Here is a 13,341-nt window from a genome sequence, read left to right on the forward strand (position 1 = left end):
CCGTCATGAGTAGATTAACTGATATCGAATTCTGCGAGTTTGTTTGGAGCATCTGCTTTCGCTGCGCAGCTCAACGCTCTTCATTCTATCGGGCGGAGTGCATACAGTTGGTCGTTTTTAACTAATTCAACAGCAGCTGTTGAGGCGCGCGCGCGTATTTGTCAGGCTCGTTTCGCACATTTAATTCAATCGGTTTAAATTAAGTGCTCAACAACGGTAAAGCCGCCGTCAGGCCATCAGGGTTGTTAGAAGAAGTGAGTCACGGCCAGGCGCAATTTGTTCCACTCCTGCCTTCTGATAATTGTTAGAAAGAATGTCGCACTCACAACAAAAAGTGACCATCGTCAAGAACAGTAGTTCCAGCGGGTCTAGCTTTTCGCAGATCAGTGAAATTATAACGATCAATGGCTCGGAACGATCGTCGTCACGGGTCACGGTTATCGAAGAATCTAACGGGCACCCCCGAACGATGACGAAGATGGAATCGTTCCGCTCCCAGGGCGGCATGTCAACCACATCCAACAAAGAAGCGTTCTTCGAAGAATCTTTCAAAAAGTTTTCGGGGCGATCTTTTCGAACCGATGAAAAATCTTTGGAGAGCGGAATATCCCGTATGGCAATAGCTCCTGAAATCCCAAAAACGGAAATTCGTTCTCCGGAACCTTCAAAAGCCACCCAAAGGACAGCGGAACCACTGGAACCGTCAGCCTTCCGCGATGCCGTTTTGGAAGCACACAATCGGCTCCGGGCGAAACACTCGGCGCCGCCCCTGTCTCGCGATCCGGCCTTGGATCGGTACGCACAGGAATGGGCTAATGTGAGTATTGTGTTCGCGGTGACAGAGAAAAAAACGCACGATCGTGTACCTACCGCTTTTTATTGTTGATTCACGTGTTAACAACCTAAACCATATCTACATACATTGTATACAAATGTTCTCTTATTCGGGAAAAAAAATTAACAGAACCTAGCGGCGCGGAACTGTGCCCTGCAACATCGCAGCAACGGAAAGTACGGAGAGAATTTGTATGCCGCCTATGGGAAAACGAACCTGTCCGGGGAGGATGCTGTGCAGTCCTGGTACGACGAAATTAAATTCTACACCTTCGGGCAAGCTAGTCCCGGAAATTTTTCCCAGGTCGGGCACTTTACCCAAGTTGTTTGGAAGGGTTCCACCAAGTTGGGCGTTGGAATGGCTACCAAGGGGTGAGTTTGTTATCGGTTCGTTGTTCGTTGTGAATCATTTGAAAATAATCGTTTCCGGTTTTTAATTTTAGGTCCAACGTTGTTGTGGTGTGTAATTACGATCCACCGGGAAATTTTACCGGACGATACAGGGAAAATGTGACAAAAAATTGATGCTTCAATGAAAAGTAGTGTGCTCATGACCTTAGTTTACCTACTCTATTTGTATATTTGTATCTTTCAAATATTTATGACGATACCCGTTTGCATTTAAAATATTTGTACTATAATAATCGTGATAGTTATATTTTTTATATATCCATCCAAAGATTCTATTTTGTATATATTGATATTGTCTTTTACTTGAACAGAGCTATTCTTCATACTTTTTCATGAATAGATTATTATTACGAAACAAAATCTGGTTAACATCACTAACTATTGAAAATTGTGAAAGCTGTTTCTACTGGAGTAGGGAATGAATCATCCTAAGGGATGACAATCCTGGAAAAAAATGGTCAGCGACAGAACTAAATTTATGGCCGGTATCCGGATCTCGTAGGCCTTTTGTGGGACCCTGGCCTAAAGTACTCAGCCTAGTATTTCTCTCTTTTTTTCAATTCTCTTAACCCTTGAAAATTTCTGGGAAGTCTTGAACTCGCCTCTACCCATGAACGTTGTATTTGATATTTGAATTAGGGGCTTTTGTCTTCGAAGACTTCGCACGACTGAAGCAATCTGAGGTCGCTTTTCGAAGAAGCGCTGTCGGCTGAGGGCGAGCTTGACGAAGCCCCTCGAGGACTGTTGGGATACCATTGAGACAGCCATCAACAGCGTTGCGGAGAACGTCATCGGGCATGTGGAGCGAACTCGACGGAAAGATTGGTTCGACGAGGAGTGTGGGAGAGTGATGGATGAAGAGAATGCCGTACGGGTGGCAGTAGTGCAAAGAAGCCCTCGTCGAAATGTGGAAAATCACCGACAGCGGAAGAGGCAGCGAGTCCGAATTTTCCAGGAGAAAAAGCGCCGCCTGGAGTCGGAGGAGCTGGAACAGCTGCATCGTTCGCAAGAAACACAAAAGTTCTATCAGAAACTAAACTAAACGCATCCCGCAAAGGCTTCATGCCGCAAGCCGAAATGTGCCGGGATAAGGACGGAGGAATCCTGACGGACGGTGGAAGCAGCAATTCGATGATCACCTTAACGGCGCAATGTGCCCCATCTATAAGAAGGGTGACAAAATGGACTGCAAGAACCAAGCGATCACTGTCCTCAATGCAGCCTACAAAGTGTTGTCCCGAAAGGGTTCGGGATTAGGAACTCCGCCGCCTAACGCCACAAGCTAACAGATTCGTGAGAACTCGTCAGGCCGGCTTCATGGAGAGACGGTCTACGACGGGCCGGATCCTCACATTACGGCAAATTCTCAAAAAAATGGCGTGAATACCAAGTCCCTACGTACCATCTACTCATCGACTTCAAAGTCGCATACGACACAGCTGACCAGACTGACCAAGGCGACGATAGATAGAACGCAGTGCTGTGTGCGGATTTCGGGTGAATTGTCGAGTTCATTCGAATCAAGCAGGGGACTTCAACAAGACGATGGTCTATCCTTCATGATGTTCAACGTGGCGCTAGAAGGTGTTATTCGACGAGCGGTGGGCGAAATGCGGGACACGATTTTCAACAGATCCAGTTAACTTGCCTTCTTTGCCGATGACATTGATATAGTGCGGCGGCGGAGGAGATCTACTGCAAACTGAAACGCGAAGCAGGAAGGATTGGGTTAATGATTATTACGTCCAAGACGAAGTACATGCTGGCCTGTGGATCCGAGACCGACCGAGCTCGCTTGTCCAGTAATAACAAGGTCACGATCGACAGCGACGAACTGGAGGTAGTCGAAAACTTTGTCTATCTCGGCTCGCTGGTGACCGCAGACAACGACACCAGCCGTGAGATTCGGCGGCAAATGATAAGCGGAAGTCGTGCCTAATATGAACTCCATAAATAACTGCGGTCGAGAAGACTTAGCCCTCGCACGAAGTGTAACCTGTACATGACGCTCATTAGACCGGTTGTACTCTAGGGGCACGAGACATTGATATTGCTCGAGAAGGACCTACGTACACTCGGAGTATTCGAGCAACGAGTGTTAAGAACCATCTTTAGCGGCGTGCAGGAGAACGGAGTGTGGAGGCGAAGGATGAAGTACGATCTTGCGTGACTCTACGGCGAACCCAGTCTTCAGAAGGTGGTGAAGGTTAGACGGATACGCTGGGCAGGACAAGTTGCAAGAATGTCGAAATACTGTCCTGTAAAACGAGTGTTCGCAACTAATCATGTAGGAACGAGATGAGCAGGGGTGCAACGAGCGAGGAGGTTTGACCAAGTGGATCGTGATCTGGCGAATGTGGGATGTCCGAGAAATGGAGAACGGTTGCCATGGACCGAGTGAATTTTAGGAAATATGTTCGTCAAGTTATATTGTGAGAGGGAATACTATGTAAATAAAAAAATAAATATTATCTTCGAAGAGATATTCGCCATGACCTGTTACCTTTGTGGGTCGTCTACTGAGTCCAGAAAGTTTACTTTGATTTTAAAAGACGTGATGAAGTCATGACCTTAACTCTCTTATAGATGATGGACTTAAGATTTACTAGTGTTGACCTTTGGTTGTCCTTCAATTCGCCCAGTGACCAGGAACCCACAGATCAGGATTTACTTCAATCATAGCATGCAGATATTCGCACATTATTGGCACGGGATTTGTACACTATTGACATTAGGACGCTTTGCGCCGAATGGCATTTCCTGGAAGAAAAATAAAAGATATTGGTTTTTGGTTCAAAAAAATCACCTGTTACATTTTAATCGATGAATTATGGTTGTGATTCAAAAGAATAATTTTTGAAAGAAAACAATTATGTTTTGGGCTAAATAATTTTTAAATTTGATTTTAAAGAAGTTTTTGATAAAAAAAAAAGTTCAATTGCTTATTCCTATTAATTCCATTTTATTAACCAAAGAAAAATGTAGTTTAAAGAAATTATTTCTATGAAATAAAAACATCAATCTTAGAAAATATTTTGGATTGACTCAGAAGAATGGAAAATCGAAAAATCGAATGAAGTTTGGCTGGTTGTGTTATAAATTCTCACCAGAGAATAAGAGTGTGCTAAATTAAAAGCTAGATCCTCTTGAAAAACGGTAAGTGTATGTTAATCAATAAGTGAATATTTAAGATTTTTTTTAATGCGCTTGCATTGTTACAGGGCTACAGCTGATTCCTTCAAAGGTGAAAGCTGCACGAAATGACAAAAAATTGAAGAAATGACAATTTGGACAATTTTGTGAATGTAGTCAATTAAATCTCTTTATTAGGTAATTTTGAACAATTTATTTTCTATGTTGTCAATTTGCAATATTTTATGTTTTGTCAATTTTCTCAATTTTGCAAATTTTAATAGTTCTGACAATTTGTCATTATTGCAAATTTTCATTTTTGTAAATTTTGTAATATTGTCCGTCATTCCGTCATTTTTTAAATATAGCGGGTGTAAGTATTGAATTTTTGTCAAAACATATTTAAATTGAAGTGACGAAAAAAATATGCAATTTACTAGACTTCAATAAATATTTTGCAATTGAGAGAGTCATACTTGGGAATGGACATTACAACGGCTCCCGTCATCTGCTTTTCCAGGTTGTAGTCTTCATAAGAAAAAACAAAAACAATAACCGGTACTGCATAGGTTTTTCTGCGAACGAAAGCTGCCAAAATGTGTTGAAGGAAAGAGAAAAGAAACGAAAAAAAACTAGCCTGAGAGCTTAAAGCTCGAGACGAATGACTAGCATTTGTCTGGTTGTTTTCAATATGCTTCTACGAACGAAATTCTTGCATGCCTTTCGAGCTCAGGAAAAGCTTCCTTGAGGCTTGGGTTTGGAAGAAGATTATATGGTCGGGATTCGACCAGACCGAACTGAACGTCATCAGCATTTTTTCGAGACACGTGAACTTAATGTGCAAATATTTTTATCAAGAGACAAAATATTTGAAGTTCTTGAACCACTTTCGGTAGTTTATTTCCAAGGAATTCATTTCAGTCAATCATATATTCTTTTTCGATCTAGTAAATTAATCACAAGAGATTTAATTTCAACTGTTTAAAATTTTTTGCATGGCGCTCAGCTCGGTCTGGTCGAAGCCCGGCCATATAGTGTGCATTACGTTCCCGTCCTGTGTTCTCCTTCTCAGAGCAATCTGTGCTTGAGAATATAGCGTACGGCGAAGGATGAGGCTTAAGATCGCTATCGTAGTATACGATGTGAGAATCAAGTCCCTATAATTGACTCATTGAACTTCGGGGCATGGGAAGAATTACAGCTTAGATTGCTGGATATTGCTAGCACGCTAAATAGACACGTTTTTTTGATTGATTATTTTTCACAATGAAAAAAAAATTCTAGCATTCAGAGTTAATTCGATAGGTACTGTGACGGCTATAAAGTGCCCCTTAAAATGATGTGCCCATGCGATGACAATGGTCGTGACATCTGCCCTACTGGGCTATCAACCATCACGACACACTCCTGCCGAGACGTCATCAACCCAGCAGGCGATGAGGCAACCATCTTGATTACATCATCCTCTTTAATCCGCCAGCCGTTGACGACACAGGACGCATCTCGGGGCGCGTACGGAATGCGGTATTGTAGAGCTCCACAGGTACGTATAGAGGTATGTCTAAGACCCATAATAAATGTTCTCCCAAATCCACCCCCAACTAAACTTTACTGTAAGAACGGCAAAAAAAAAGAAACTGGAAGTTCAAAGTTTCATCAAATTGTATTTTGAGCAAGTTTGTCGAAGGCAGCAGGCCTAAAGTCTGCTTCATTTAATATTGGAACAAATTCTTTTGCTCATTGTGGCGCTCCTAGTGGACGGATTTGGAAACTTTTTTCACCCACGTGTCGGGAAATTCATTACCTTTCACCATGTATTTATGTCATAACACCAAACGATAGCATTTTGTAAACAACCGCCATGGAAGCCGAACGGAGAGATCAAATTGTGCACAGTTTTCTTGAAAATCCATTGTTGTCGGCATCGAAGCTAGCTAAACAGCTTAAAATGCCCAGAACCGTATGGCGTGTTATCAAGCAGTACAAGGAAACATTGACGACGGCTCGGAAGCCGCATTCAAAGCGTCGGAGTGGAACTGTCGACCGGAAACTGCGTGGGAAAGTCATCAAGGCCGTCAAGAGGAATCCCAAGCTTTCAGACCGCGATTTGGCCAAAAAGTTCCAGGCCGCTCACAGTACGGTGCGACGAATTCGTCTCCGGGAAGGAATAAGGTCATTCCGAGCCAGCAAACAGCCAAATCGGACGCTGAAGCAGAACAATGTGGCCAGAATCCGTGCTCGAAAGCTGTACGACCAAGTGCTGACCAAGTTCGACGGATGTAAAGTCTGCTTCATTTAATATTAGAACACAAACAATTGCGTGTAGTTCAGTCATTTATTAACGAATTCATAATTTGTTTTTCATACAAATGTAGCATTTTCTTTACTCTTTCATAAAAAAAAATTAAAAAAATTATTCATTGCTGTTTCGAAGAAATTCTCGTACTCGTACTCGTAAGAAAACTGTGCACAATTTGATCTCTCCGTTCGGCTTCCATGGCGGTTGTTTACAAAATGCTATCGTTTGGTGTTATGACATAAATACATGGTGAAAGGTAATGAATTGTCCGACACGTGGGTGAAAAAAGTTTCCAAATCCGTCCACTCGGAGCGCCACAATGAGCAAAAGAATTTGTTCCAATATTAAATGAAGCAGACTTTAAGCTGTTAACCCTCATCCGTCCCTGGAATTTTCGATTGCTACAGTCAATGGAGTGTCAATTTGACACTTCTGACTAAACCGCTATATCTCTTTTGTTTCTCACCGATTTTTACAAAATTTATAGCTTTCGAAACCCCATAATCCACCACAAATATATTTGTCAGACATATGCTTCGGAAAAAAGGCTGTAGATCAGTTGCGTAAAGCTTAAAACGAATTTCACTTATACCGTTTTCGTTTTTCTCCACTGGCGCGGGGCAAAACTTTCTCTGAATAAACAAACAGAATTGTCGCCCTGGACGATGCAAATATATGGTTGCTATTCTCACCCTTATGCTTACCCCAACACTGACAACTTCTACGGGTTGCAACCGCCTGCTTGAGGTTCAAACCTAGGGCACTACTAGTGGACTTCTGAATCAATAAATGAACACAAAAACAGCAGTTAGGGCAGGCATGTCAAACTCGTTTAGGTGTGCGGGCCGCATTAAAAATTTTCTATGACGTAGAGGGCCGCAGCCAAAATCAGCTAGAAAACATAAAGTCTGTTTCACATCATTTTGACGTAAGTTTCGTCGTCCATCAAAATGCATCCGTTGTACTTGGTCAACACTTTCTCGTAACAACTTCCTTGCTCTGGTTTTGGCAACCAGGTTTTGTTTCAGCGTCCTGTTGGGGTGTTTTCTTGCATGATACTACCGCAAGCCTTCTCGCAAACAAATTCGTCGAGCTATACTGTGGTTCGCCTTGAATTTTTTCGCCAAATCACGCAAGGAGATTCCTGGATTATTGTGAACTGATCGAATTATCTTTGCTCGCAGCTTCCGGCCATATGTTCCACTTTTACGCCTGGTTTGTTTTGCTCGATCCACCGTAAGGGTCTCCCGGTAACGTTGCAGTACCGAATTTACAGTCGATTTTGGATATTTCAGGAATTTCGCGATCTTTACCACTGACCACATCGGTTTCTCTACGTGAGTGTGCAGGATTTTCTCTCGCCTTTCGCGTTCCATCGTCGATAACTTTTGACTGACTGCTTCAATCTTGATGAAATTTTCATGAAATTTTTCGCTGCAGTAAACGAAAAGATTCGACCAGATTCTATGTGAAATAGACTTTAACATATTAGTAAACTTATATCTATTGTACTGATGCTTGACATCTTTTCTAAGATACTAGTTCATTAATATCAAGTTGAAGTTTCTTTGTCACTGACACCTTCATTATTGACGATAAATTTGTATCAGATAATCTCGAACAATGAGGAGTTTTTGTAGCTTTCATTATGGAAAAAAAACTACTCACATAGATAGGTACTTGCAAACATAGCAAGAATTCCGGCAAAAAATTTCCGGTGTAAGCATCATAAGTTTTTTTGTGTCTAGAGTTGTGTCCTTTGACATTGTACTCTTTTGGCACACTTATGCAGAAATTACATATCAAGCAGATTATTTTGTTTAATATCGATGTGCCAAAATAACTCAACTCCCATTTTGCCTGAAATATTCTTTTTTCATCCTGTATTTTTCTCCTGCTAGTAGATGCTGCTGTAGTAACTAATTCTTTGTCTGTAATAATTTCCATTTTTCTGAGAAATTTAAAAAAAGCTCTGACATATTGGCTTATATATGAGGCTCTTGAGGCCAAAGGGGTGTAAGTGGAAAAATGATCATTTTTGAGTTGATCACTCTAAACAATTAGTTGTATTAAAATCTTTATTCAGTGATTATTTCAGATTTTTATAATTTTATCTTCATATTTTTTTGAACGGACAAACACTACAACTTCCCAAAAAGTATATGGAAAATCGCACAACAAAGAAACTTTGAAGCGTGCTATCTCGAAAGTAGCTTTTGTGCACTAATACCCCTTTGGCTTTGAGGCTTCATATGATGTGATAGCAATTGTTTACAAAAAAACTTAACTTTATTTATTGGCGTCAAGTTTCAAATTTAAAATCGACCTCTGAATCCAGAAAAATATTTAAAAAATATCTGCGAAGAGCAGTTTATCGATCAGATTATAGAAAAAGATAATTTTATGAACAGTAGCTCTTCAGCTATATTTAAAAAAACACATATTTTTTTTTCATTTTACAGTATTTCAAAAACTGCTATAATCAGAATTTTCGATATTTTTTTTCAATTCAGTGACCGGTATGGTATTAAAAATGACTCTCAATTTACGAATTAAAAATATTGTTGACTAATGTTATTAAAAATGTATGCTGTTTATATTCACGTATTCGGATAGGTTTGAGACAATAAGAAGACTCCAGCGGTGGGATATGTTTTTGTTCAATTCCGGTGCAACCAAAAAACTTACCCCAAAATTAACTAAACTTTAGACAAGTGGTCACCGAAATAAAATTATTCTGAGCTTTAAATTTAATCACGGTAAATTATGTCTGTTGTTCCTTCGGTAAAGCAAAAATAATAGAACCAAAATACTTGGAAGATATTTATGTTGTTCACGCTATGAATGTTTACGCACAATCTTACACGGAAGCGGAATCTCACCTCAAACTGTGGTTCAGAGCAACAATGTTACACGTGTTTTTCTGATAGGAAATTTGAACATCGAAAAACATTTGCATTAAGTTGAAAACGTTACATTCAACTTTAGTATTTTTGGAGTAATATTTTACACAAAAATCAGAGATGGTTTTTTATGTGACAATTTAAGACGGGGCTACGCGGGCCGCAAACCCCCAGTTTGACATGCCTGAGTTAGGGCAAAACTCGTGGATAACTAGGTTACCACTGCTAATAAACGAAAACACTATTAGTTCCAAGAAAGCAGAAGCTAGAAGCTACACGTTGCATTTAGTAAACACAATTTTTTATAGATTGCTGGAAACAAGCAAAATTTTGCTGGTTTTTGTCCCGCTGACTTTTTAGCAAAGTTTTCAGCAATATTGATTGCTAGAAAGATCAGCAAACTCATTTGCTAGAAAATCAGCAATTGAAAAAAGGTTTTCGAGGAAACCTACAAATGTTCGCTTTTAAAATATTGTTATTCATACTGCCTTATGGATATTATTTCCTAAAATTATTAACTTTTGTATGATTTTGTTAACATAATTTATTTATTCATAAAAACTAAGTGCTACACAAAAATTTTACCAATTCGGCGGATAGAAATCTTGGACCGGGACCCACTTGCGGCTGCGTCTGATCCTCCGGTCATAAAATCGATTTTTTTAATCACTCTGTAAAATATAAAAAGCCGTTAGATTTATTAAAAGTCAATATTTGGATCACCAGAAGCATATACTCACCGAAATGGAGTCATTCCATTTTCACTCAATTGAATTTTGCTTTAAAAAATAAACAAGTTCCTAATCTGCCAGCAATTCGGATCGTATGCTGGAAAAACCAGCAAAATAAATGATGTTTGCTGGTTTTCAGCAAAAATTTGGATTGTTGAACATTTCCAGCAAAAAAAATTGCTGGAAATCGAGGCAAAAATTTACGGTGTTTATACGGTACCGTTCATAATTGTATAGAAATTGGAAGCACGCGCATTGCCACTTCGACTAAGAACATCCATAACTTTTTACTCTGATGATATTTTTTGATCAAAATTTCTGCGTAAGAGAGATCAACTATCACACTATTATGTCACAATATAAGAGCTTCCTGAAGTATGTGTGGCCTGAGATACAGTTATTCTAGGAAAATCAGCAATTGCATCAAAAGCATTTTTGTTTCTGTTTTTTCGATTTGTGTGTAGGGGGGAGATGTGTAGCCGATAATTGCGAGCACGACACCCTCTCGGCTGATAGACCTTCCCGAGTCGGGGATCTCCTTCCATCGTCCTTACTCTACACACGCACACACACACGACGACTGGGCTGTCGTGTCGTGAGCGGGATTCAGTCAACGGACAACATTCAGTGAGTAAACACGTTTGTCTCCCGTTCGAAGACACACTAACTATCAGAGAAATAATCAAAAATTAAAAAAAAATCTCTTAGCACTTATTTTACTGTAAAACTTCTTGGAATACATTTATAACATGAAATGTAAAAAAAAAGAAGTTATAAGCGATATTCACGTTTTTCTCCATCTTTGACCACTGGGCGTCAACTTTCAACTTGAACCGTCCATTGAGACTAATGATCTTCAGTCGTATAAATTCAACAAATTCGTTGACCTAATTTTGCAGCCTCGATTCAGATTTTAGGGTTGATCGATGAATTAATGCTTCACGGGTTTCAATTGCACTTGTGAGAAATAGGAGTTGGACATTAATTGGATATAACGAAAAGGAAATAAATCGGAATTGGTAACAGTATAATAAAGTATATTGACTCATAATCGCAGCATTATTTAGCAGCACATCACTTGAAACTAATTCGGCGACACATTTCGCGCATACTGACCCCGATAGTTACCCGGAGGACTATAGTTGCACACGACGTAAACATTCTTGCCATTAACGGCTGCTCCGCAACCAACTTCCTTGGTACTCTTCCAAACCAGCTGGGTGAAGTGGCCCACTTTGCTGAATTCCGCTCCCGGATCTCTACCGTAGGTGAAGTCCTTCTTTTCCTGGTACCAACTGCGCACAACCTGGGCCGCCGAAATGGTCGTCGTTCCGAAAACGGCGTACAGATTTTCGCCGTACTTGTTGTTGGGCCGATGTTCCAGCTTGTTCCGTTTGGCAATTTCCTGAGCCCACTGTTGGGCCCATTTGCTTATGGTGGGATTCCATCGGAGTGGCCCGGCCGAATGGAAGGCCCTGAGACGGTTGTGTTCCGAAAGTAACTGCTGCTGGAATTGACTGGAAAGAGCGGTTTTTCTAAAACACAAATGAAGGTAAAAATTTTATTTTAATGCTCACGATACTGTAGCTGCACGACATGTATGAAAACCGGCTGTAACGATCATGAAAAAGATACAGAGAGGTGACATTTTGAATTAAAATTCCTGATATTCTATATTCGAGAATCACCCACAACTGAAGCGTTCTTCGCATGCTTCCTGTTTATATATCAGTTTTTATTTGAATACCTTCGAATGTAAACAGAATTCCAAAAATCCCCCGAGAGGGATCGCCCATTGATTGAGCTACAATTTTCAAAAAAAAAAAAATATTTTAAATTTGTTTCGGTTTGCAATGGAGTTGTTGACGGAAAAAGTTTTTTGTCGAATTTAGGAAACCTTCTCCAAGTCCAGTTTAAGACGTATTTTCCTGACGCTGCCCGAAACAGTTTTGAAATTTGTTTGAATTTCAGATTTGCATGCTTCTGAATGGAGGTCTGGAATGTTCATAACATTACTTAATAGTACAGAACGATTTCACGCTGCCGTCGTCGGCGCCCGGCACTTTTAAACATTAAGGACTGCACTTAGGGGTAAATGGACCTGAAAAAAAAGATCAAAATCAATTACGGCCAAACGGTGAACGATAAGACAATTGATGTCTTCACGAGATTTTTATTTTTTTCGAAGATCTTTCAATGTTCTGAATATAAATCAAAAGTGATTTTCAATCTGGAAGGGAAATAAAAAAAAAATTCTTAAAATAATCATTTTAAAGACCCTTGTCTTCACAAAAGTAGTAGATCTTATTATTTTAAAAAACTTTGTCGAAGACACTATCAATATCGCATGAAAATCATAAAAGTTACGAGCATTTTAAAAATAATACAAGTAATTTTGAGTTTTTATTTAATATCTATTTTAGTATACAATTTATAAACTTGGTATATTTGCAAAAGTTGTTTGAAATGTCGAAACACATTATTTTGTGGGGCATGTCTAATACATTTTTAAACTAGAAAATGAGATATGTTTAAAAATATCCAAAAAATGCTATTTTTCAGTGATTTAAAACTTTCAGAGTTGGGCCGAGTTCGTCTAATTTTTTTGGCGAGTTTCATTGATCAAGGCTTTCTATTGATATATACATAAGTTCAACATTAGTTTTGGATACAATTTTTGAAAACTGATAAATCAATATCTAATGATTTTTTTTTCGCTTGAAACACTTAAAATGAAAAAAAAAAACTTTTTTTTATTTTTAACTCTGTATTGATTGCTAATTTGCAAAAAAAAGTCCAAAACTGATGTTAAACTTATACATCGATAGAAAACCAATAACTTACAAATAAAACTCATTCAAAAAATTATACGAACGCGGCTGAACTCTTAAAGTTCTAAAACACTGGAAAAGGGCAATATTTTTTTTTGTAAGGTTTCTAGAATTTTTTCAGCACGTATTCGGGCCGGAAAAACCAGGCAATTTGATATGAAAACGAGACAAAATCCGGGCATTTGATTTCAAAAGTGACA

At 39.4% G+C, this 13,341-nt stretch overlaps 2 protein-coding genes across 2 annotated transcripts; one reads left to right on the top strand and one right to left on the bottom strand.

The window, feature by feature from the left end:
• The first annotated feature begins 81 nt into the window (after nucleotides 1-81).
• Nucleotides 82-1,605, top strand: LOC129754419 (uncharacterized). The gene is made up of 3 exons (XM_055750481.1): nucleotides 82-817; nucleotides 965-1,206; nucleotides 1,278-1,605. The coding sequence occupies exons 1-3, from the start codon at nucleotides 314-316 to the stop codon at nucleotides 1,357-1,359; spliced, it is 828 nt and encodes a 275-aa protein (XP_055606456.1). The 5' UTR covers nucleotides 82-313; the 3' UTR covers nucleotides 1,360-1,605.
• Nucleotides 1,606-11,368: 9,763 nt separating this feature from the next.
• On the bottom strand, nucleotides 11,369-12,022 carry LOC129757751 (uncharacterized). The gene is made up of 2 exons (XM_055755045.1): nucleotides 11,888-12,022; nucleotides 11,369-11,827 (listed from the first exon to the last, which is right to left on the bottom strand). The coding sequence occupies exons 1-2, from the start codon at nucleotides 11,956-11,958 to the stop codon at nucleotides 11,395-11,397; spliced, it is 504 nt and encodes a 167-aa protein (XP_055611020.1). The 5' UTR covers nucleotides 11,959-12,022; the 3' UTR covers nucleotides 11,369-11,394.
• Nucleotides 12,023-13,341: the final 1,319 nt, after the last annotated feature.

This window comes from Uranotaenia lowii, chromosome 3 (genome assembly GCF_029784155.1).
Source record: "Uranotaenia lowii strain MFRU-FL chromosome 3, ASM2978415v1, whole genome shotgun sequence".
Classification (NCBI taxonomy): domain Eukaryota; kingdom Metazoa; phylum Arthropoda; class Insecta; order Diptera; family Culicidae; genus Uranotaenia; species Uranotaenia lowii.

Bases quoted from the DNA above. Each gene is read 5' to 3' on its own strand.
- LOC129754419 (XM_055750481.1), top strand. From the start codon at position 314: ATGTCGCACTCACAACAAAAAGTGACCATCGTCAAGAACAGTAGTTCC. The intron at 818-964 runs GTGAGTATTGTG...AAAAATTAACAG, and splicing joins ACGCACAGGAATGGGCTAAT to AACCTAGCGGCGCGGAACTG. The intron at 1,207-1,277 runs GTGAGTTTGTTA...TTTTAATTTTAG, and splicing joins GTTGGAATGGCTACCAAGGG to GTCCAACGTTGTTGTGGTGT.
- LOC129757751 (XM_055755045.1), bottom strand. From the start codon at position 11,958: ATGTCACCTCTCTGTATCTTTTTCATGATCGTTACAGCCGGTTTTCAT. The intron at 11,828-11,887 runs GTGAGCATTAAA...CGCTCTTTCCAG, and splicing joins TGTCGTGCAGCTACAGTATC to TCAATTCCAGCAGCAGTTAC.